Here is a 27207-nt window from a genome sequence, read left to right on the forward strand (position 1 = left end):
AGAATGAGGTGATTTGGTAAAATGCTATGCCCAAGATAACTATCCGAGTGCCGGCGGTGGGGTGGTTCATATAGCCTCGGCTATCACCTCATTATGTCCGGTCGTGATGGTCAAGTGGATTAAGGCGTCTTGTACATACCAGTTGCGTTGCTTCTGGGAGTATGGGTTCGAGTCACTTCTGGGGTGTGAGTTTTCAGTTGCATATGTCCTGGGGACCATTCAGGCGCTTGTTCGCATTTGTTGTTCCTCACGTGTTGCCCAAAGAATGAGGTGATTTGGTAAAATGCTATGCCCAAGATAACTATCCGAGTGCCGGCGGTGGGGTGGTTCATATAGCCTCGGCAATCACCTCATTATGTCCGGTCGTGATGGTCAAGTGGATTAAGGCGTCTTGTACATACCAGTTGCGTTGCTTCTGGGAGTATGGGTTCGAGTCACTTCTGGGGTGTGAGTTTTCAGTTGCATATGTCCTGGGGACCATTCAGGCTTGTTCGCATTTGTGTTCCTCACGTGTTGCCCCAAAGAATGAGGTGATTTGGTAAAATGCTATGCCCAAGATAACTATCCGAGTGCCGGCGGTGTGGGTGGTTCATATAGCCTCGGCTATCACCTCATTATGTCCGGTCGTGATGGTCAAGTGGATTAAGGCGTCTTGTACATACCAGTTGCGTTGCTTCTGGGAGTATGGGTTCGAGTCACTTCTGGGGTGTGAGTTTTCAGTTGCATATGTCCTGGGGACCATTCAGGCTTGTTCGCATTTGTGTTCCTCACGTGTTGCCCCAAAGAATGAGGTGATTTGGTAAAATGCTATGCCCAAGATAACTATCCGAGTGCCGGCGGTGGGGTGGTTCATATAGCCTCGGCTATCACCTCATTATGTCCGGTCGTGATGGTCAAGTGGATTAAGGCGTCTTGTACATACCAGTTGCGTTGCTTCTGGGAGTATGGGTTCGAGTCACTTCTGGGGTGTGAGTTTTCAGTTGCATATGTCCTGGGGACCATTCAGGCTTGTTCGCATTTGTGTTCCTCACGTGTTGCCCCAAAGAATGAGGTGATTTGGTAAAATGCTATGCCCAAGATAAACTATCCGAGTGCGGCGCGTGGGGTGGTTCATATAGCCTCGGCTATCACCTCATTATGTCCGGTCGTGATGGTCAAGTGGATTAAGGCGTCTTGTACATACCAGTTGCGTTGCTTCTGGGAGTATGGGTTCGAGTCACTTCTGGGGTGTGAGTTTTCAGTTGCATATGTCCTGGGGACCATTCAGGCTTGTTCGCATTTGTGTTCCTCACGTGTTGCCCCAAAGAATGAGGTGATTTGGTAAAATGCTATGCCCAAGATAACTATCCGAGTGCCGGCGGTGGGGTGGTTCATATAGCCTCGGCTATCACCTCATTATGTCCGGTCGTGATGGTCAAGTGGATTAAGGCGTCTTGTACATACCAGTTGCGTTGCTTCTGGGAGTATGGGTTCGAGTCACTTCTGGGGTGTGAGTTTTCAGTTGCATATGTCCTGGGGACCATTCAGGCTTGTTCGCATTTGTGTTCCTCACGTGTTGCCCCAAAGAATGAGGTGATTTGGTAAAATGCTATGCCCAAGATAACTATCCGAGTGCCGGCGGTGGGGTGGTTCATATAGCCTCGGCTATCACCTCATTATGTCCGGTCGTGATGGTCAAGTGGATTAAGGCGTCTTGTACATACCAGTTGCGTTGCTTCTGGGAGTATGGGTTCGAGTCACTTCTGGGGTGTGAGTTTTCAGTTGCATATGTCCTGGGGACCATTCAGGCTTGTTCGCATTAGTGTTCCTCACGTGTTGCCCCAAAGAATGAGGTGATTTGGTAAAATGCTATGCCCAAGATAACTATCCGAGTGCCGGCGGTGGGGTGGTTCATATAGCCTCGGCTATCACCTCATTATGTCCGGTCGTGATGGTCAAGTGGATTAAGGCGTCTTGTACATACCAGTTGCGTTGCTTCTGGGAGTATGGGTTCGAGTCACTTCTGGGGTGTGAGTTTTCAGTTATATATATATATAATTATATATATGTCGTACCTAGTAGCCAGAACTCACTTCTCAGCCTACTATGCAAGGCCCGATTTGCCTAATAAGCCAAGTTTTTCATGAATTAATTGTTTTTCGACAACCTAACCTACCTAACCTAACCTAACCTAACTTTTTCGGCTACCTAACCTAACCTAACCTATAAAGATAGGTTAGGTTAGGTTAGGTAGGGTTGGTTAGGTTCGGTCATATATCTACTTTAATTTTATCTCCAATAAAAAACAATTGACCTAATACATAATGAAATGGGTAGCTTTATCATTTCATAAGAAAATAAATAGAGAAAATATATTAATTCAGGAAAACTTGGCTTATTAGGCAAATCGGGCCTTGAATAGTAGGCTGAGAAGTGAGTTCTGGCTACTAGGTACGACATATATATATATATATACATATATATATATATATATATATATATAATATATATATATATATATATATAATATAACTGAAAACTCACACCCCAGAAGTGACTCGAACCCATACTCCCAGAAGCAACGCAACTGGTATGTACAAGACGCCTTAATCCACTTGACCATCACGACCGGACTAATGAGGTGATAGCCGAGGCTATTTGAACCACCCCACCGCCGGCACTCGGATAGTAATCTTGGGCATAGCATTTTACCAAATCACCTCATTCTTTGGGGCACACGTGAGGAACACAAATGCGAACAAGCCTGAATGGTCCCCAGGACAATATGCAACTGAAAACTCACACCCCAGAAGTGACTCGAACCCATACTCCCAGAAGTAACGCAACTGGTATGTACAAGACGCCTTAATCCACTTGACCATCACGACCGGACTAATGAGGTGATAGCCGAGGCTATTTGAACCACCCCACCGCCGGCACTCGGATAGTAATCTTGGGCATAGCATTTTACCAAATCACCTCATTCTTTGGGGCACACGTGAGGAACACAAATGCGAACAAGCCTGAATGGTCCCCAGGACAATATGCAACTGAAAACTCACACCCCAGAAGTGACTCGAACCCATACTCCCAGAAGCAATGCAACTGGTATGTACAAGACGCCTTAATCCACTTGACCATCACGACCGGACTAATGAGGTGATAGCCTCGGCTATCACCTCATTATTATCATTATCATTATTCATTATTTCTATCTAATCATTATCTATCTATCAAGGCTATCATTATTTTGTGACATTGCATTGGAATTGAGCTGAGTTGTTTACCATACCGTTCATTTTGTAAATATAAGTATAGATGCCACACCTGTAACAGGTAAAAACCTTCTTCTTATTAAGAAACAGCGCCATCTGTTGCACGTAAGAGCATCATATTCTATACAAAATATATTACGATTCCATAACAATGTTTCTGATTGCATTGATAAATTGAATTTTCCTCGATTTCGATTTATTATCCATTTTGATTTAATTATTTTGTGTGATGCTGCGTTGGAATTGAGCTGTGTTGTTTACCATACCTTTCATTTTGTGAGTATAGTTTATTTTTTTTATTTTTCATTGTTTTCATTTCGTTTTTTTAACTGTTTTTCTTATATTTCAGTGCTGGGAACGTTAAATCATTTGATGTTCCCAATTTTCTGATGGAAACATCAGATCATTTGATGTTCCCAGTTTTTTTATGGGAACATCAGGTCATTTGATGTTTCCAGTTTTTTTATGGGAACATCAGGTCATTTGCGAATGCATCGGACGAGGGAGTGGGGAATGGTGGGGAGGACGAGGGGACATTGGAGTGGGGGATGTTGGGGAAGACGATGATGGGAGAGAGAGGAATGTTAGGGAGGACGAGGGGACAGGGGAGTGAGAGATGGTGGGGAGTACTCTCCCAACCATCTCTCTCTCTCTCTCTCTCTCTCTCTCTCTCTCTCTCTCTCTCTCTCTCACTTTGCTTTACCAAATGATTGGGAAATAATTTGTTGACATTATCGATGTTAGGATGAAGCTAAACACTTGTGTTTTACAACCACTGATCATTTATACCTATTTTGGACACCACCGATGACTATTAATAAAATGAGAAACACCAATAATTAAGTTTTTACAGTCTTCAATAAATGTTTCTAACTTAAGCCTTGTTTGTTTGTCCCGATCATCAACCTCTGGACAGTTATTGAGACAACTAGAAGTGTTACTAACCAGCCAATATGTATACCTTTGTCCTGAACATTATAGTATACTCTGAGCGTATATACAATTAGAAACGTGGTATACCTCTTGGTATATATCTCCCTGTGTTAACAGTGTTTACAAGTTAAGGCACTATGATTGTTCATCAGGAAGGTTCATTAGGCCAAAACAAATTCACATCTAATTGTGTGCCTTAAATTCCTAACTTCTGGTTTTGGATGTCATAAATAACAGGAAATTTCATGAAATATTGAATACAAAGAAATAAAGAAAAGAAATCAATTGATTTTGAATGAATGTATTAACCAAGAAGCGAGCGAAACACATGTAACTGAAGAACACTGTTCTCAGCTCTGGTGTCACATCAGCACCAAATTCCTCTCACACTGACGTCCGCCACATCTGCTGTTAGTTTATGTGTTGAGTCTTTAATGTGCGCTTCTTTTCCTACAGTGATTTACAATAATACTTTTTTGGAAGTAATCGGAGTGTTGTTGCTTTTTCTTTAGAAGCAGGAGGTAATTTTTTTCTTTGTATTTGTTTTTTGAAATTTGCAGCACTGATTGTTTTCTTTGTATAAGTTTTTTTGAAATTTGCAACATTGATATTCTTCAAAAGGGTAGAATGTATTTTATGGCTTTCTGTAGACGCCTAAGAAGAGAATGTTGTTTGTATGGTTGTCACGGATGAGGAAGATGAAGGGTCGGTCACAGGTGAACTCTCGGGGAACGGGAGGAAGACCGAAGGATAGGCTAATAGCTCCGATCAGAGCTGTTGCGGCGGCGGCCTCGGCGCCCTCCTCGTTCACCTCCACCACCGCCTTATGGATGGTCTTGCCCACCTTTACTCTCCTTGAAGGATCATACACCGAGAGATCAGCACCGTCAGTGAACAGGTCAGTACTCCCCAGACGCTCAATAGCCTGTAAGGACAATGATAGGGTCATTAACATCATTGGAACTTTTCCGTTTCTTTGGACTCTAAAACGTTTTGGCCAACCGATGTGATATTTCCAAGATTTTCTACACGAAACTACTCAAGAGTTAAATTACTGGTTGAAAAAAGAGTAGTAAATAAATAAATAGTTATTTCAGACAAAGCAGAGAATTAGCATAATTGAAGTTATAAGAGGTGGATGCCAGGACTGATGTATTTATACAACAGGATTGCCAGGACTGTAGAAAATACAACAGTGGTGGCACGCACCACTGACCAGGGAAGACTGTAAATACTGGAGCTATACTCATAAAAAAGACCCACCCTAAATTTACAGAGTAACAACTTCGATACTTTATCTACGCTAAAATCCAGACCTCACCACAACACAAGATATCTGCATTTCTACCTCGCTTGATTGACATCTACTCTCCAGTGTTTGATTGGTATCCTTCCCCATTGTGTCCCTATTTCAACACCTATGTGTGATTGCTTCACCTTAACCACCTCATACAACTTCACCTCTTTCACATGTGTCTTTAGGATAAATTTTCACCTTGTATTTCTTACCTGAAAATGTTCCAGAATGGAACGAACCGGTGTATAAAATATACATTCATTAATGATCAGTTTCTTTACCATGAATTTCGGTAAATTGACTGTTTTTCATAATTCCGAGAGAAATAAAATAGTTAGGAGAATAGAAAACTTATGAGATCAACAACGCTAGCAATGCCACCATATTTAACCAAATATGCTTAAATGAACGGCTGCTGCCCCAAATACACACACACACACACACACGCACACACACACACACACACACACACACACACCCTCGTAGCCTGGTGGATAGCGCGCAGGATTCGTAATTCTGTGGCGCGGGTTCGATTCCCGCACGAGGCAGAAACAAATGGGCAAAGTTTCTTTCACCCTGAATGCCCCTGTTACCTAGCAGTAAATAGGTACCTGGGAGTTAGTCAGCTGTCACGGGCTGCTTCCTGGGGTGTGTGTGTGTGGTGTGGGAAAAAAAAAAAAAAAAAAAGTAGTTAGTAAACAGTTGATTGACAGTTGAGAGGCGGGCCGAAAGAGCAAAGCTCAACCCCCGTAAAAACACAACTAGTAAACACACACACACACATATATATATATATATATATATATATATATATATATATATATATATATATATATATATATATATATATATATATATATATATATATATATATATATATATATGTCGTACCTAGTAGCCAGAACACACTTCTCAGCCTACTATGCAAGGCCCCGATTTGCCTAATAAGCCAAGTTTTCATGAATTAATTGTTTTTCGACTACCTAACCTACCTAACCTAACCTAACCTAACTTTTTCGGCTACCTAACTTAACCTAACCTATAAAGATAGGTTAGGTTAGGTTAGGTAGGGTTGGTTAGGTTCGGTCATATATCTACGTTAATTTTAACTCCAATAGAAAAAATTGACCTCATACATAATGAAATGGGTAGCTTTATCATTTCATAAGTAAAAAATAGAGAAAATATATTAAATTCAGGAAAACTTGGCCTATTAGGCAAATCGGGCCTTGCATAGTAGGCCGAGAAGTGCGTTCTGGCTACTAGGTACGACATATATATATATATATATATATATATATATATATATATATATATATATATATATATATATATATATATATATATATTTATATATATATTCCTGAAGGAATTGGGGGACAAATTGATCAGCGCTATAAAAGACCAAAAACCAAAACCAAAAAAAAAACGGCCAATCTACGCATGAAAAACAGATGTAGAGACATTCATCTGTCTCTGTAATAATTATTACACTAATTACTTGAATGTGAAGCAACTAAAGTCCCGTTAATCAAACTTAAAATTCAACCAACAAGAACAGCTGCAATAGATGCAGAATCCACAGTGACAATAATGGTTAGAAAAGTAGTTGAAGAATTGGACGCATTAGTGAACACTGTGCATCTATATCCGCCACCAAGGTAATGTTATTAAAACAAGACTAAAACCAGTGTGCTAAAACAGAAGAGGAAAAGAAACGGGAGAACAGGAGGCAACCCCACCTCGATTTAAAACTTTGACCCAAATATCACAGTAACAAGGTGTCTGGGGAGTTTTTCATGAGTAGATTGGCCGTTTTTTTTTTTGTTTTATAATAAGTTATCAATTGTATTTTCAGCTCCTTAATCTGTGAAAAACATGGAGGTATATTAACCTGTACAACAGGTAGAGTAGTGGCAGTTTTTGCTAGTGAGTCTGCCTTTTCATTACCATTTATACCAATGTGACTTGGTATTCAATTTAGAGTGACTGACACCCATAGATTGTGTGCTTCGTTTCCTATATGTAGGATTTCTATGATGACTTGTATATTATCTCTGTGCTGGCTGGATAACAAAGCCTGGAACGAAGATTTAGAATCTGAATAAATGATGACATCATGTAAGTTATTCTTAATTGCATGCTCCAGTAAGCTTCATATTAGTTAATGTAAACTGCTGCCCTAACCAGTATCTCTTTCCTGATCAACTGATCCATCTGTGAAGATATCAGTGGTTGTCGGTCTTGAGTTGCTTTCCATTTGTTGTTCTATGATTGCTTTGATCCTCTGAGAGTCACAAGCTGATTTTTTACCTGGTAGTCTTTCAATGATTATCTTTAAACTTGATTCTTCCCATGGAGGAGGCTGCCGAAAGTGTGTACTCACCTATTTGTGCTCTCTCTCTCTCTCTCTCTCTCTCTCTCTCTCTCTCTCTCTCTCTCTCTCTCTCTCTCTCTCTCTCCCTCCCTCTCCCTCTCTCTCTCCCTCTCTCTCTCTCTCTCTCTCTCTCTCTCTCTCTCTCTCTCTCTCTCTCTCTCTCTCTCTCTCTCTCTCTCTCACTCTCTCAGCACCCACATATGTGTTGTATGTGGATGCTGAAGTTCAATTTCTTGTCTATCTATAGGTCAGGGAACTTTCCATAATTTTTATTCTAATGTTAACATTGTTTATCTGAAATTGAATTTGGTTTGAAGATTTACTTCCAAATAAAATGTAGTCGGTCTGTTCTATGTTTAGTGGGAGTTTGTTGGTTTACATCCATGAGTGGACTTTTTAACTTTGTTATTTACACTATTATTTAGTGCGTTTGGGTTGGGGTCTGAATAGATGAAGGTAGTATCGTCAGCACTTATCTTTACACTTACTGGAAGTATCTAAGTATCAGCTGAAGTATCTTGACACTGGAGTTAAACTTTAGTAGATATTTTCTGGACCATTCTTTCAGTTTCGCAGGCCAACGAAGATGGAATTCACATGAAAAGGATTCTTTGTCCATCACTAATAATGCTGTGTTTTCTCTGTCTAGTTTCAGACACGGTCATGTTCGAATTGTGTCTGAGATAGTTACGCGTAATTAAGGATGATAGAAAATCACTTACAATTAATGCATCAAGTTTGGAGACTTGTACACATTTTAGTGTAAGAAGTTTAATTTAGTTCATTTATTATGCACCCCATACCCATCTTGTGGGCGGTAGTGGAAAGGGTTGCAGAGGCACATAATGGGCTCAGGGACTGAACCCCACAATTCATTTCTTTTAGCTAAGCAAGTTATAATCATGATGAGCTAGTTACAAAATTCAGTATAAGTCGTCACATCAACAATGGGTTCGAGATCGACCACAAGTACAGTTTCTAAATTAAGCAACTGACATAGTGTAAGAAGCAAGGCAAATAGTTCTGTCTAATGGGCAGAGGCAACTGCACTTGCAGCTGCACCCGTGGGGGCGGTGTAGGAAAACATCAGTGTATATGATTTGAGAGAGAGAATGATATGTGGATAGAGCATCAATATGGCGTAAGGTATTGGGTTTTGCCTCAAGACGAAGCATAATAAAGAGCCCGAATATCTGGGGAAAAATTACATTAAAAATTGTCCACGTGATACATATATAATCACGATTTAAACATTTCAGTTGTATTAATTGAATATATATCATTAGGAAGTTTTGTTTATCTGGGTAAGTTGTCAGCTTATATTAACTAATAGCTAGTGTGGCTTGTATACTGGGTACATCCGGTCTCTTACCCTAGACCGTGGCGGTAACTTTATGGTCAGGAAGCCACAAATATTTACAATGGGGCTCGGTCAGTCAATATGATTCCATTGACATCACTCAACTTATGTATTCTGCTCTCGTATTGACAATTTGAATGATATCAAGAACATTTTGAATATCCTCTGACATAGACGGTGCTGTAGTTGATTGTTGATCATGACCTGTCTAGTGGGTCGAGACTGGTCTCATTAGCATCTCTCAGATTGGTGGAACGAAATTCTTGCTGCAAGAATATGTGTTCTCAGAGCTAACGAGGGAAACTAAAATACATATTTCCTAAATAAATACTTTAATTACAAATATTTGAAAATATATGATATGTCTCTGAATCTTTGATGATACAGAACATATTGTGGTTTATAATTAAGTTCTTAATAGTGATCCTATCCGGCATCATAATTTACATACATATCTACTTTTGTTTTTAAATTTCTTTATTATGTACCCCATACCCATCCCGTGGGCGGTGGTGTAAAGAATTACAGAGGCACATAATCGGTTCAGGAACTGAACCCCCTAGTTCGTTTAGCTAAGCAAATAACAATCTTTTGATGCTAGTTACAAAATTATTAATGTTATATATATACATGTACACATGCTCATGCATACATGTACATATACTTACGTATACATATATACATACACATATATATTTAATCACCCACACAAATACACACATCAATAATCTTTTGTGTCACAAGTGATTCAACAAGAGGCTCACAACAGTCACTATACAAGGCACTTTACATATATGATGAGTCACACAGTTACTAGTCTTGCTGCACACCCACCCAACTGGGCGGCAGCTTTACAGTCATGTGCATGCATTACCTACAGTAAGCATATTTTGGATACTTCGCTAAAATTTCGGGCAGCACATCATTATGAATGAAGTACTTACACATTTCTTGGAAACCATTGATGGTGTTATCTCTAAATTCCGTAATTTTTTCACATTCCATTAAATAATGACGCAAAGTATGCGAATAGTTCTGCTGACAGAGTTTATATTTAGTCAAATCTACATCAGCAGATGTTACAAACTCCCAGAGGTACTTGTAGCCGAGCCTAAGCCAGGCAGTGGTAACATCTAGAAGTCTGCTAACCTTATTAGATGACTCATAGACGTGCGGTTCTTCCTGCATAATAGAATGATGATAGATTGAGTAACTGGTGTGAATTTTGCTTTGCCTCAAGTCTCCGAAATTTAGTTTGTGTTCCCGGAATATTACTGCCTTCAAGCTGCTCAAAAGCAGTTCAAGTTGGTAATTAATTCCCTCTTTACGATCAAAAGTCTTGGTCAACTCATCAGTTCTATCATGCATTCGGAGACCAATATGGGAAGGAATCCATAGGAGACAAACTCTGACTCCATCATTGATTATTTCATTATATCTGTGTCTAGCTTCAGAGATAAGCACGTCACAGTTATGCCTGTTGTGGATTAAAATGACTACATTTTTATGTTAATTTCTTTTTGTAAATGATGATGATGAAGTTCAATAAATATAAGTAAGTAATTATCAAAGAAGGCACCAAGCCGGGAAGGATATGTAGCAACATCAAATAAAGGTATTATTGAAACTTTATAGGAAAACGTTAAATCCTAAATATATCTTTATTCCTATACCTGAAATATTGTGTACTTTCCTCTCCCCATCGTACTTCTGCACCTGCTGGCAAGTGGTGCGGTGCGATGTGCAGGTGGTGTTCATTACTAGGTGAGCTGGCAGGTGGTGTTCACTGCTAGATGAACTGCTGTTCACCTAGCAGTAATTAGGTACCTGGGAGGTAGTTAATTGTTATGGGGATGTATATCCAGAGGCACTGTATACAATGTTCACAATAGAACAATGTATAATCATTTTATGGTATACAACACATTGAGAAGGAATGAAGGTTAGATCCGAAAATTTAGTTTTTAATACACTATATTACATACAAAATTTAGTTTTTAATACAAATATATTTTATGTTTCCGATTTTCTGATGATATAAAAGATATCATATATATAGGGGTCCCAGTAGTACAGTCGTGTTCGTTCTCGACGCACAATCGAGAATTCCGTGTTCGAATCCTGGGCGGGACAGAAATGGTTGGATACATTTCCTTTCACATAATACAACTGTTCACGTAGCAGTTGTTAGGTACTGAGGAATTAGTCAGCTTGTTGTGGGGTTGCATCCTGGGCGGGTCAGTAATTCGACCTTAGGAATGACCTTGATAAAAGCCTATCGTGTATGAATATACTGTGGCTTCCTGTCCCCCAAAACAATGAATTATTATAATATTATGGTTTATAATTAAGTTCTTATGACGATCCTGCGTCATAATTAACATACGTCTATCTTTACCTCAACATTTTATAAGCTAATTTCTGTCTGTATATGATGATGATCATATACAATTAAGGTAGCACTGCAACTTTATAGGAAATTGTTAAATCCAAAATATATCTTGGTTCTTATACTTGAGATATTGTTACAGTAAACGTTGGAAAACAAAGTTTATATCTGTATTTAAAATATAAAACATTTTGCGTTTATCAACGCATCTCTCTGAATTACAATTTTTTCTGAATTGTGAAGCCTGTATTGCCAATTTCAATTTCTTTCTTTATTATGCACCCCATACCCACCCCGTGGGCGGTGGTGTAAAGGATTACAGAGGCACATAATCGGTTCAGGAACTGAACCCTCTAGTTCGTTTAATTAAGCAAATAACAATATTTGACGCTAGTATTGCCCGCCTGGCAGAACACTGATGCATTGGAAGTTTTCATGTGTCCGGACACCGGCGATGGTGTGGTATTGGCTATTTATTTAACCATATCTTGGCTTTCATTTAAGATATATTTTACTTGAGATGTAGTCACATTATCGTCTACATCTGTGTTTATGCTGACATATAGACCTTTGATGTTACTTTGCACATATGCAAATGAATTACACAATTAATTCACTTGTTTGCAGGTCTTCACACTCCCTGAGATAGCCATCACGTAACTATAAAAAGGCATATATCTTCACTTTCACTTCAGTTATATTTATGCTAAAGTATTAACATGCAGCTTATATATTTATCATTATTATGACATAGAAAACTTCGTTTATTACAATATTTAGATTAAATTAACATTGATCTTCGAAAGATCATAGTTCCCATGGATAGGGAGAGCGTCGGCCAAGAAACCTTGTTTGATATATGAATATCTTTCTTGTCTAATAAGATATAATCTCTGTGATGGATTCACAAAAACTTTTATCTCTGCATTTTTGATAATATATACATATATAAGTTTTATTTGTGAATCTCTATTAATTAAGCAATATATCAGAGAGCGTGTAGGGTTCGGTGTTCTATGAGCGAAAAGGACATGAGTAGTTTAAGTAGCGAACGCATACAAACAAATAACGTTAGTATCTGTATAACAAAATTATTGTCCTGTGGAGTTGATTTACTTACAGACATATTTTTATAAATAAATATTAAATTTTTTTGGCTATTTATGAAAGATATTATTACAAACACCCAGTCTACTTGTTAATATCATTAATTATATTAGCGACAATTTGAGCAAAGAAGTGCGACGACTGGATCACTGTGTACAGGAGGCTGATATGACAGCACACACTCTCCAGGCGACCATATATCTTGGATAAGTCGCTCCACAATTTTGTCGCTTGGACCGTCGACTTCCTATGGCGTCACCTGCTACATATTTACTTCGAATTTCGATATGAAATTACATTATTTCCGAGTGAAAATAGGTTTGATCGTGTTCTACGTGCAGCACCAACATTACAGTAAGTACATATACCATATTTCCTAATTACTTACGTAATGCTAGGAAGATTTGGGTACATTTGGGTACATTTGGGTAATTCTACGGACTCACTGAGCGCTACTATAAAAACATATGTATCTTCACTTGAGCTATAAATATGTCTATTGTAATGTATTTAAAATGAAACTCTTATTTCTATCTTGCTTAAGACATATAAAACATTTGTGTTTGTTAACGAATTTACGTGAAATAAACATTGATCTGAGAGAGAGTTGCTCTGTCGTTCAGTCTGTACGGGGTGGGAGCTCCGTAATTTTTAAAATACATGTATCTTCATTAGGACTTTAAATATGTCTATAGTAAAGTGTTTAAAGTGAAGCTTATATGTCTGCCTTTCTTGAGACATATAAAACATATATGTTTATTAACGAATTCACGTGAAATAAACATTGTTCTGAGAGAGTTGCTCGGTCGATCAATCTGTCCGGGGTCGGAGCTCGGCTATTATAAAAGTACACGTATCTTCACTTTATATTTAAATATGCCCATGGTAAGGTATTTAGAATGAAGCTTATATTTATATCTTTCTTGTGACATATAAAACTCTTACGTTTATTAAGGAATCTGTGTGAAATAGGCATGGTTCTGAGATGAATGCTGCGGTTTTCGAACTCGACGAGCGATGAAAACTGCCCCTTTTTTTAAAACTACAAATATCTCGGTTTTATTTAAAATATTTGTCTGGTAGAGGTTTAACATATAGATCGCGTTTTTGTCTTTCTTCTGACTAATAAATAATTTTGGTTTAATAAGTCATCAAGATGTTTTCAACAATATTCTTTCGGCGTTCGTCTTTTCCAATATGGGCGACCCTTTTGGAAACGCGATACTTGGGTTAACCCATCCCATAGTTGGGCCTGTTTCCATTATGGTTCGGAACAGTCTCTAACATTCTGAAACCTATTTTGTTTGCTGATGACACAACCCTCATCTACTCTAACCCCAACCCACATACACTAAATGATGTTGTTATTAATGAACTAAAAAAAGTCCACTTATGGATGTCAACCAATAAACTAACACTTAACATAGAAAAGACCTACTACATTTTATTTGGAAGCCAATCTACAAATGCAATTCAGCTTCAGATAGATAATATAAACATTAGCAATAAAAATGATGGAAAGTTTCTTGGCCTATTCCTAGACAAGAGACTCAACTTCAGCACCCACATACAACACATAACTAAGAAAGTCTCTAAAACAGTTGGGATACTCTCCAAAATCAGATATTATGTACTTAACTCTGCTCTCAACTCTCTATATTGTGCACTAATCTATGCCTATCTTAATTATGGTATCTGTGCATGGGGTTCAACCACTCCAAACCACCTCAAGTCCATCATCACCCAGCAAAAATCTTCTATCAGAATAATAACAAATTCTGCTTTCAGACAACACTCAGCCCCCTTGTTTAACTCCCTTAACATGCTAAACATAATCTCACTCCACAAATTTTCTTGTGTCAATTACATTTACAAAACCCTGTTCTTAAACGCAAATCCTGCTCTGAAACTTTCCCTGGACAGATGTAATAGGACCCATTATCACCACACCAGAAATAAATATCTCTTTGATATCCCCAGAGTCAAACTTAATCTGTGTAAACACTCTATGCAAATAAAAGGACCCAGTCTATGGAACTCACTCCATAATGAATTGAAAAGCTGTCCAACTTTTGCGTCATTCTAAACCAAAACTAAAAAGTACCTAATCTCATCTGCATAGTTTTTTTTACCTTGTTGCTTTAAAATTACACTGTATCTATTGCTACCCAATCTCCCTATCTTTATGTACCCAATCCAAACATCTTTACCATTGTGATCATTGCTGTCTTCTTAGATGTGCTATCAATCTCCTGTACGGTGTCTGTTAATCTTGTTTAAATTACCAATCAAGTTGTCAATGTAATCAACCAGAGCTTTAATATACTTACTATTCTCTCTCATCTCATTTTTTTTTCTTGCAATGTATCTGTTATCATTTTATTAATTCTGCTAGAATTTACCTACTTAAAATTATCAGTTAGATTAAGGACCTGCCCGAAATGCTGCGCGTACTAGTGGCTTTACAAGATTGCAAATACCATGCTATGTATTCTCTCTAACCCAATGTACCTTCTTGTATATAAATAAATAAATAAATAAATAAATAAATAAATATTAATTCATTGACTTGCATTCACTATGCAGTTATATATTTTTCAAGAATTTAAAATGGGTTATGAAAATACACACATTGGTACATTATTGCAAAGGCACTATACTATATACATATATATATATATGTGTGTATATCACGAAAATAAACACGTGATTTAAGAATGTGACAATGTCAGACCACGGAGGAAAATGAAACAGGAATTTCCTTAAGAACTTTCGTATATTAAATACATCTTCAGAAGGAAGGAAATACATTCCTTCTGCAGATGTATTTAATATACGAAAGTACTTAAGGAAATTCCTGTTTCATTATCCTCCGTGGTCTGACATTGTCACATATATATATATATATATATATATATATATATATATATATATATATATATATATATATATATATATATATGTCGTACCTAGTAGCCAGAACGCACTTCTCAGCCTATTATGCAAGGCCCGATTTGCCTAATAAGCCAAGTTTTCCTGAATTAATATATTTTCTCTAATTTTTTTCTTATGAAATGATAAAGCTACCCATTTCATTATGTATGAGGTCAATTTTTTTTTATTGGAGTTAAAATTAACGTAGATATATGACTGAACCTAACCAACCCTACCTAACCTAACCTAACCTATCTTTATAGGTTAGGTTAGGTTAGGTAGCCGAAAAAGTTAGGTTAGGTTAGGTTAGGTAGGTTAGGTAGTAGAAAACCAATTAATTCATGACAACTTGGCTTATTGGGCAAATCGGGCCTTGCATAGTAGGCTGAGAAGTGCGTTCTGGCTACTAGGTACGACATATATATATATATATATATATATATATATATATATATATATATATATATATATATATATATATATATATATATATATATATGTCGTACCTAGTAGCCAGAACGCACTTTTTGGCCTATTATTCAAGGCCCGATTTGCCTAATAAGCCAAGTTTTCCTGAATTAATATATTTTCTCTAATTTTTTTCTTATGAAATGATAAAGCTACCCATTTCATTATGAGGTAAATTTTTTTTTATTGGAGTTAAAATTACCGTAGATATACGACCGAAACTAACCAACCCTACCTAACCTAACCTAACCTATCTTTATAGGTTAGGTTAGGTAGCCGAAAAAGTTAGGTTAGGTTAGGTTAGGTAGGTTAGGTAATCGAAAAACAATTAATTCATGAAAACTTGGCTTATTAGGCAAATCGGGCCTTGCATAGTAGGCTGAAAAGTGCGTTCTGGCTACTAGGTACGACATATATATATATATATATATATATATATATATATATATATATATATATATATATATATATATATATATATATATATATATATATATATATTAGTATATTTTGGTAGCAGTCTTTCCTGTAGACATATATTATTAAATATGACCGAAAAAGTAAGATTAATAATTCTAACACGAATTTTCTCTATCTTTCGTACATTCCTTTTCACTGTTGGTGGTAATTCAAAAATCAATTCTCCAAAATTCATTTTTATTTCTAGTCTGACGCGACATTTGAGCGCGTTTCGTAAAACTTATTACATTTTCAAAGACTTTACATACACAACTGAATAGAACTTACACATCTCTGATTTATTTATATCTACATTTGAGTGAGGTGGATGGGGTGAGGTGGTATTAATAGGGTATTAATTTCATCAACACAAGACAGAACACGAAACAATGGGTATTGAATGGAAGTGATTGTAGAAAGCCTATTGGTCCATATTTCTTGATGCTTCTATATTGGAGCGGAGTCTTGAGGTGGGTAAAATATAGTTGTGCATTAATTGGCTGTTGATTGCTGGTGTTGACTTTTTAATGTGTAGTGCCTCGTAAACGTCAAGCCGCCTGCTATCGCTGTATCTATCGATGATTTCTGTGTTGTTTACTAGGATTTCTCTGGCGATGGTTTGGTTGCGGGAAGAGATTATATGTTCCTTAATGGAGCCCTGTTGCTTATGCATCGTTAAACGCCTAGAAAGAGATGTTGTTGTCTTGCCTATATACTGTTTTTTTTGGAGCTTACAGTCCCCAAGAGGGCATTTGAAGGCATAGACGACGTTGGTCTCTTTTAAAGCGTTCTGCTTTGTGTCTGGAGAGTTTCTCATGAGTAGGCTGGCCGTTTTTCTGGCTTTATAGTAAATCGTCAGTTGTATCCTCTGATTTTTGTCTGTAGGGATAACGTTTCTATTAACAATATCTTTCAGGACCCTTTCCTCCGTTTTATGAGCTGTGGAAAAGAAGTTCCTGTAAAATAGTCTAATAGGGGGTATAGGTGTTGTGTTAGTTGTCTCTTCAGAGGTTGCATGGTGTTTCACTTTCCTTCTTATGATGTCTTCGACGAAACCATTGGAGAAGCCGTTGTTGACTAGTATATATATATATATATATATATATATATATATATATATATATATATATATATATATATATATATATATATATATATATATATATATATATATATATATATATATATTTTTAAATTGTTGCAAGTAGAGCAACAAATATTTTACATTGAACAACAAATGAGATTGGAAAAGCAGTATTGCCACCTCTGCTATACAGAAAAAAATAGACCCCAGACACACCCTGTGGGTAGTAATGGACCCCCATACCAACACTATGAAGGGTAGTGGACCCCATAATAACACTATGGGTGGTAGTGGACACTATACAAACACTATGGGCGGTAGTTGACTTCATAGCGACCCTGTGGGACGCAGTGGACCCCCTACCGACCCTGTGGGCGGTAGTGGACCCCCCTACTAACCCTGTGGGCGGTAGTGGACCCCTACCGACCCTGTGGACGGTAGTGGACGCCCTACCGACCCTGTGGGCGGTAGTGGACCTCATACCGACCCTGTGGGTGGCAGTGGACTCCATACCGACCCTGTGGGTGGCAGTGGACTCCATACCGACCCTGTGGGTGGCAGTGGACCCCATACCGACCCTGTGGGCGGTAGTGAACCCCTACCGACCCTGTGGGCGGCAGTTGACCCCCTACCAACCCTTTGGGCGGTAGTGGACCCTTTACCGACCCTGTGGGCGGCAGTGGACCCTATATACTAATCCTGTGGGCGATACTGAACCCTATACTCACCCTGTGGGCGGCAATGGACGCCTTACACATCCAGTGGGTGTTATTGGACCCCTTACTTATTCTGTGGGTGGTTGGAGCCCCATACCCATCCTATCGGTGGTAGTGGACGCCATACACATCCTGTGGATGGATGTGACCCCCATACCCATCCTGCGGGTGGTATTGGACCCCTTACCCACCTAACAGGTGGTAGTGGACCCTATACCCATCCTATAATTGGTATAGTAGAGACCATACCATCCTGTTTGCAGTAGTTTACACCATACACATTCCAACATAACATCGTTTTCTGTTAGTGTTCCTACAAAACATTCTTTAAAGATTTTTAAAGCGCAAACTATGGTGTATATAAAATTGATTGGTGAAGCACTGCTATTCTATGTAATAATTTATAGTGCTTATTATAATTTACTAAGAACAACTAATATTTCTTAAAACAAAACTACGAGCCTTCAATAGGATGTAGCTGATCTGTAATATTCTAAGAGCATGGACAATAGAAAGTAAATTTCACAACCCATGTGGGACCTGAAAACTACAATTTTTATTATAATTGAACCAATCGCGACTATTATGCTATCTACGTTGATGGACGGGTGCTGTGAGACGTAAATTGGTTCGTGAGGAAGAGTTTGGGCCTTGGTAAAAAAGGTAACTGGAAATATATCACATATGTACTAAATCACATTCAACATATTGACTTTAAGCATTAAGTCAGATATGTGCTGTCTTGTGTGAGAACGGGTTGGGATGTTAGACTGAATAATATTGTAGACGTTAAGAACATAAGAACATACGAACAAAGGCAACTGAAAGAACAACGAGAAGTAACGAAGGAGGAGACCAGCAGTAAAGGGACCTCGTCTTGGAGAGTTGTGAAAGACAGGGGCCTTAAGAAGACTTTGATAAAGCCGCCTTCAAACGCCATAGCAACTTCTAATTCATTTGACGTTTTGGAGGACGAGTGCTGTGGAGAGACTGTGGATCGCGCAAGAGGGAAAGCAACGAAGAGTAAGGAAGCGCAGGCCCCTCAGAAAGTAAAGGAAGTACCTAAGCAAACATTAGTTGTGGGAGATTCCCAGATAAGGTATTTGGATAGAACGTTTTGTGCTAGAGATAGGGGGAACAGGTTAAGGGTTTGCTATCCCGGAGCTGGCATTGGTGATATTATAAACAACATGAATGATATTATGGCTGGTAATGGGAACAATCCCATTATTTGCATTAGCGTGGGAGGAAATGATGTTGGTCGAGTTAGGAGTGAGGAACTGATTCAGAGGTATAAAACAGCCATAGAGTTAGTTAGGAGCAAGGGAGGAATCCCGATCATATGTGGCATTCTTCCAAGAAAGGGAGTGGGAAATGAATGGATATCGAGGGCACTTGGTGTCAATTGCCGGCTGGAAAGATATTGCAAATCAAATGCAATATCTTTCATAGACAACTGGGAACACTTCTATGGAAGAAATGAAATGTATGCTCGTGATGGGGTGCATCTATCGAGAGCTGGGGTTGTTGCTGTTGCGAACTAGTTAGAAGAAGTGGTTAGAGGTGTTTGTTTGGGTTTAAACTGTTAGTAGATAGAGGTATGGGAATTGATTTGGAGGAAGGAGGTAATAAAAGTATGTGTTTGTGGGAGAAAGGAATTGGCAAAACGATCACTGAAAGAGAAGGTCCGCAAAATAACAATTCACTTAGGGTATATTACACTAACAGTAGAAGTCTAAGAAATAAAATTAACGAATTAAATGCTCTTGTCTGCACAGAAAAAATAGATATTATTGCACTTACGTGGATGAATGTAGAAAATAGAGAACTATTAGCTGAATATCAAATATATGGATTTAAACTATTTCACACAGATAGATATATTAGACGAGGAGGTGGAGTAGCCATATATGTTAGGGACAATTTGAAATGTAGTCTCAAAGAGGGAATCAAAACAGAGCCACACACAGAAACAATTTGGATTGAATTAAACGAAAAAGCTAATAATATTATAATAGGAGTAATATATAGGCCACCAAATTTAGACAGAATGGAAGCAAAGCATCTATGGGATGAAATATCTAGAGCATCTAGATCTAACAGTATTTATGTCATGGGTGACTTTAATTTTAGCGGAATAAACTGGTTGAACAAAACAGGGAATAGTGAAGCAGAAGATTTTCTAGAATTAATTGACGATTGCTTTCTTACGCAACACATTAAGGAACCAACACGGGAAAATAATATTTTAGATTTAGTGTTAACTAATAGGGAAACGCAAATTAATGACATCGAAATAGGGAGTGAGCTAGGGAGCAGTGATCACAAAGAAATCAAATTTAGCATAGAATGGAATAGACCAGTAGGAGAAAATTCTGTTAAAGTGCCAGATTTTCGAAAAGCTGATTTTAATAGCCTAAGAAATTTTTTGGGTCAAATTGATTGGAAAGTCTTGGGTATGGGGTGTGGGCCGGTCTTGGAGCGAGACATGAACCCAGCGATAGGTGACTTAAATGGGGATTTCGATGTGGATTCAATATATAACTTATTTAAGAATATTCTAAACAAAGCACAGGAACGTAGTATACCATACAAATTGAATAGATCGAATACTAATGACCCAAAGTGGATAACAAAGAATTTGAAGAACCTTATAGGTAAAAAGAGAGCTTGGTACAAAAGGATTAAAAATGGGGAGGTCACTTTAGAACAGGAATTCGTACAACTGGTTAGAAATGTTAAAAAAGAGATAAGGAAAGCAAAAAGAAACTATGAAGTTCGCATAGCAGGGCAAGCAAAGACAAATCCTAAAGGGTTTTTTCAGTTATATCGTACTAAGACTAGGGAAAGGACAGGTCCATTAAAAACTGAGACAGGTCAAATAACAGATAGTGATGAAGAGATGAGTAGTATTTTTAATAAATATTTTGTATCTGTATTTACTAAAGAGGAACTTAACAATATGCCTTCAGTCGAACAAGTCTATGTGGGTGGGGACGAGGACAGGTTGACGAGTTTAGCAGTTACCAGGGAGGATGTTCTTAAACAAATAGTAAAACTCAAACCAAACAAATCCCCAGGTCCGGATGAAGTGTTTGCCAGGGTGCTTAAAGAATGCAAAGAGGAGCTTTGTGACCCACTGTCAACCATATTTAATAAATCAATAGAGTCAGGCAGAGTGCCAGAGTTTTGGAAAGTTGCTAATGTGATACCAGTTTTTAAGAAAGGAGATAGATCACTTGCGTCTAACTATCGACCAATTAGCCTAACGTCTATTGTGGGAAAGTTACTCGAATCTATAATAGCAAATAAAATTCGTCTTCATCTTGAAAAACATAAATTAATAATTGAGTCGCAACATGGTTTTATAAATGGCCGTTCATGTTTAACAAATTTGTTATCTTTTTATTCTAGCATTGTTGAGGCAGTTGATAGTGGTAAGGATTGCGATGTTGTATACCTTGACTTTAGCAAAGCTTTTGATACAGTGCCACATGAAAGACTGATTAAAAAGATAGAGTCTCATGGTATTGGGGGTGCTATATTAAGCTGGATTAGGGCATGGCTATACCAAAGGAAACAGAGAGTTAGTATAAATGGAATCAAGTCAGAGTGGGAAAATGTTGTAAGTGGAGTGCCTCAAGGCTCTGTCCTGGGACCTCTGTTGTTTATAATATATATAAATGATTTAGATTCAGGTTTGGGTAGCAACATTTGCAAATTTGCCGATGATACGAAAATCGGTAGGGAAATTAATTCGGAGGAGGACTCACTATCACTTCAAGTTGATCTAGATAGGGTTTTGAAATGGTCAAAGGATTGGCAGATGCAGTTTAATGCTGATAAATGTAAAGTTCTGAGGTTAGGTAATGATGATAGAGTTACAAGATACGAGCTAGATGGTGTTGTGATTGCGAAGTCGGATTGCGAAAGGGATCTGGGAGTTATGATTAGTAAGAATTTAAAACAAAAGGATCAATGCATAAATGTTCGTAATAAGGCAAATCGGACACTTGGATTTATTAATCGCAGCGTTAGTAACAAGACACCTGGTGTGGTTCTCAAGCTATATCTTGCTCTAGTTAGGCCCCATTTAGATTATGCAGTTCAGTTTTGGTCGCCATATTATAGAATGGATATAAATTCACTTGAACGTGTCCAGCGTAGGATGACTAAGTTAATTCCCCAAATTAGAAATCTTTCATATGAAGAAAGATTAACAAAGCTTAAGTTGCATTCACTGGAAAGGCGAAGAGTTAGGGGTGACATGATAGAGGTTTACAAGTGGATGAATGGACATAACCGGGGGGATATTAATAGGGTATTAAAAGTATCAACACAGGACAGAACACGAAACAATGGGTATAAATTGGATAAGTTTAGATTTAGGAAAGACTTGGGTAAATACTGGTTCAGTAACAGGGTTGTTGATTTGTGGAACCAATTGCCGCGTAACATTGTGGAGGTGGGGTCCCTCGATTGTTTCAAGCACGGGTTGGACAAGTATATGAGTGGGATTGGGTGGTTATAGAATAGGAGCTGCCTCGTATGGGCCAATAGGCCTTCTGCAGTTACCTTTGTTCTTATGTATGTTCTTATGTTAACTGCAGAAGGCCTGTTGGCCCATACGAGGCAGCTCCTATTTATAACCACCCAATCCCACTCATATACATGTCCAACCCATGCTTGAAACAATCGAGGGACCCCACCTCCACAATGTTATGCGGCAATTGGTTCCACAAATCAACACCCCTGTTACTGAACCAGTATTTACCCAAGTCTTACCTAAATCTAAACTTATCCAATTTATACCTATTGTTTCGTGTTCTGTCTTGTGTTGATACTTTTAATACCTTATTAATATCCCCTTTGTTATGTCCATTCACCCACTTGTAAACCTCTATCATGTCACCCCTAATTCTTTGCCTTTCCAGTGAATGCAACTTAAGCTTTGTTAATCTTTCTTCATATGAAAGATTTCTAATTTGGGGAATTAACTTAGTCATCCTATGCTGGACACGTTCAAGTGAATTTATATCCATTCTATAATATGGCGACCAAAACTGAACTGCATAATCTAAATGGGGCCTAACTAGAGCAAGATATAGCTTGAGAACCACACCAGGTGTCTTGTTACTAACGCTGCGATTAATAAATCCAAGTGTCCGATTTGCCTTATTACGAACATTTATGCATTGATTCTTTTGTTTTAAATTCTTACTAATCATAACTCCCAGATCCCTTTCGCAATTCGACTTCGCAATCTCAACACCATCTAGCTCGTATCTTGTAACCCTATCATCATTACCTAACCTCAGAACTTTACATTTATCAGCATTAAACTGCATCTGCCAATCCTTCGACCATTTCAAAACCCTATCTAGATCAACTTAAAGTGATAGTGAGTCCTCCTCTGAATTAATTTCCTTACCGATTTTCGTATCATCGGCAAATTTGCAAATGTTGCTACTCAAACCTGAATCTAAATCATTTATATATATTATAAACAACAGAGGTCCCAGGACAGAGCCCTGAGGCACCCCACTTACAACATTTTCCCACTCTGACTTGACTCCATTTATACTAACTCTCTGTTTCCTTTGGTATTGCCATGCCCTAATCCAGCTTAATATAGCACCCCCAATACCATGAGACTCTATCTTTTTAATCAGTCTTTCATGTGGCACTGTATCAAAAGCTTTGCTCAAGTCAAGGTACACAACATCGCAATCCTTACCACTATCAACTGCCTCAACAATGCTAGAATAAAAAGATAACAAATTTGTTAAACATGAACGGCCATTTATAAAACCATGTTGCGACTCAATTATTAATTTATGTTTTTCAAGATGAAGACGAATTTTATTTGCTATTATAGATTCGAGTAACTTTCCCACAATAGACGTTAGGCTAATTGGTCGATAGTTAGACGCAAGTGATGTATCTCCTTTCTTAAAAACTGGTATCACATTAGCAACTTTCCAAAACTCTGGCACTCTGCCTGACTCTATTGATTTATTAAATATGGTTGACAGTGGGTCACAAAGCTCCTCTTTGCATTCTTTAAGCACCCTGGCAAACACTTCATCCGGACCTGGGGATTTATTTGGTTTGAGTTTTACTATTTGTTTAAGAACATCCTCCCTGGTAACTGCTAAACTCGTTAACCTGTCCTCGTCCCCACCCACATAGACTTGTTCGGCTGAAGGCATATTGTTAAGTTCCTCTTTAGTAAATACAGATACAAAATATTTATTAAAAATACTACTCATCTCTTCATCACTATCTGTTATTTGACCTGTCTCAGTTTTTAATGGACCTATCCTTTCCCTAGTCTTAGTACGATATAACTGAAAAAACCCTTTAGGATTTGTCTTTGCTTGCCCTGCTATGCGAACTTCATAGTTTCTTTTTACTTTCCTTATCTCTTTTTTAACATTTCTAACCAGTTGTACGAATTCCTGTTCTAAAGTGACCTCCCCATTTTTAATCCTTTTGTACCAAGCTCTCTTTTTACCTATAAGGTTCTTCAAATTCTTTGTTATCCACTTTGGGTCATTAGTATTCGATCTATTCAATTTGTATGGTATACTACGTTCCTGTGCTTTGTTTAGAATATTCTTAAATAAGTTATATATTGAATCCACATCGAAATCCCCATTTACGTCACCTATCGCTGGGTTCATGTCTCGCTCCAAGACCGGCCCCCACCCCATACCCAAGACTTTCCAATCAATTTGACCCAAAAAATTTCTTAGGCTATTAAAATCAGCTTTTCGAAAATCTGGCACTTTAACAGAATTTTCTCCTACAGGTCTATTCCATTCTATGCTAAATCTGATTTCTTTGTGATCACTGTTCCCTAGCTCACTCCCTATTTCGATGTCATTAATTTGTGTTTCCCTGTTAGTTAACACTAAATCTAAAATATTAGTTTCCCGTGTTGGTTCCTTAATGTGTTGCGTAAGAAAGCAATCGTCAATTAATTCTAGAAAATCTTCTGCTTCACTATTCCCTGTTTTGTTCAACCAGTTTATTCCACTAAAATTAAAGTCACCCATGACGTAAATACTGTTAGATCTAGATGCCCTAGATATTTCATCCCATAGATGCTTTGCTTCCATTCTGTCTAAATTTGGTGGCCTATATATAACTCCTATTATAATATTATTTGCTTTTTCGTATAATTCTATCCAAATAGTTTCTGTGTGTGGCTCAGTTTTGATTCCCTCTTTGAGACTACATTTCAAATTGTCCCTAACATATATGGCTACTCCTCCTCCTCGTCTAATATATCTATCTGTGTGAAATAGTTTAAATCCATTTATTTGATATTCAGCTAATAGTTCTCTATTTTCTACATTCATCCACGTTTCGGTAAGTGCAATAATATCTATTTTTTCTGTGCAGACAAGAGCATTTAATTCGTTAATTTTATTTCTTAGACTTCTACTGTTAGTGTAATATACCCTAAGTGAATTGTTATTTTGAGGCCCTTCTCTTTCCCTGATCATTTTGCCAATTCCTTTCTCCCACAAACACATACTTTTATTATCTCCTTCCTCCAAATCAATTCCCATACTTCTATCTACTAACAGTTTAAACCCAAACAAACACCTTTAACCACTTCTTCCAATGAGTTCGCAACAGCAACAACCCCAGCTCTCAATAGATGCACCCCATCACGAGCATACACTTCATTTCTTCCATAGAAGTGTTCCCAGTTGTCTATGAAAGATATTGCATTTGATTTGTAATATCTTTCCAGCCGGCAATTGACACCAAGTGCCCTTGACATCCATTCATTTCCCACTCCCTTTCTTGGAAGAATGCCACATATGATCGGGATTCCTCCCTTGCTCCTAACTAATTCAATGGCTGTCCTGAATCTCTGTATTAGTTCCTCACTCCTAACTCGTCCATCATCATTACCCCCTGCACTAATACAAATAATGGGTTTGTTTCCATTTCCCGTCATAATATCATTCATGTTTCCAACAATATCACCAATTCCAGCTCCCGGATAGCAAACCCTTAATCTGTTCCCCCTATCTCTGGCACAAAACGTTCTGTCTAAATACCTCACCTGGGAATCTCCCACAACCAAAATTCGCTTCGATTCTCCCTTTTCCTTTCGAGCCGTTTGAAGGACCTGCGCTTCAATGCTCCTCGTTACTTTGTCTTTGCCACCACGTTGAACAACAGGTTCAACACAGCGCTCGTCTTCTAATACGTCAAATGCGTTAAAAGTCCTTAGGTGTAGGCTATTAGTTGTCGGTTTTGCCAAGGTCTTCTTAAGACCCCTGTCTTTCACAACTTGCCAAGACGAGGACTTCTTAATACTGGTCCCATCAGTCCTTCTTAATGAGGTCCCGTCAACACTGGCCTCCTCCTTCGTTTCCTCCCGAAGTCTCAGCCGTCGTACCTCCTCCCACAGGGAATCCATCTCTGCTCTCAGAGCTCCAACCAGACTCACCAAATCCTTCACTAATCCTTCCATTATTGCAATAATAATGTTATTAGAATCGGAGCTCCAGCTAACACAACCTCTCACTGTGACTGCACCTGACTGACCCATTCGTAGACGTCTTTGTTCTTGGCCGTAAGAAGAGGTCGTTCATTCAGCCAATCGTGATTCATATAATTGGTTTGAATATTGGGAAATACTTTTTCAACAAATTCTTCTTTTGACTTCACTAAATTGAAGAAGTGATGAGGCAATGAAATTCGTCCTGAGGTCAGATCAACCGGCACGTTTCCGTTCCCAAATTCCAGAAATTGTTGTGAGAATATCTTAGCTGATGCATCGTTTTGCAGCTCGACACGCAT

The 27207-nt window shown here is 38.1% G+C and overlaps 1 protein-coding gene across 1 annotated transcript; it reads right to left on the bottom strand.

The window, feature by feature from the left end:
* Window positions 1-4821: 4821 nt before the first annotated feature.
* LOC138360870 (serpin B4-like) lies at window positions 4822-27207 on the bottom strand. The gene is made up of 2 exons (XM_069320382.1): window positions 26953-27207; window positions 4822-5112 (listed from the first exon to the last, which is right to left on the bottom strand). The coding sequence occupies exons 1-2, from the start codon at window positions 27205-27207 to the stop codon at window positions 4822-4824; spliced, it is 546 nt and encodes a 181-aa protein (XP_069176483.1).

This window comes from Procambarus clarkii, unplaced genomic scaffold (genome assembly GCF_040958095.1).
Source record: "Procambarus clarkii isolate CNS0578487 unplaced genomic scaffold, FALCON_Pclarkii_2.0 HiC_scaffold_125, whole genome shotgun sequence".
Classification (NCBI taxonomy): Eukaryota; Metazoa; Arthropoda; class Malacostraca; order Decapoda; family Cambaridae; genus Procambarus; species Procambarus clarkii.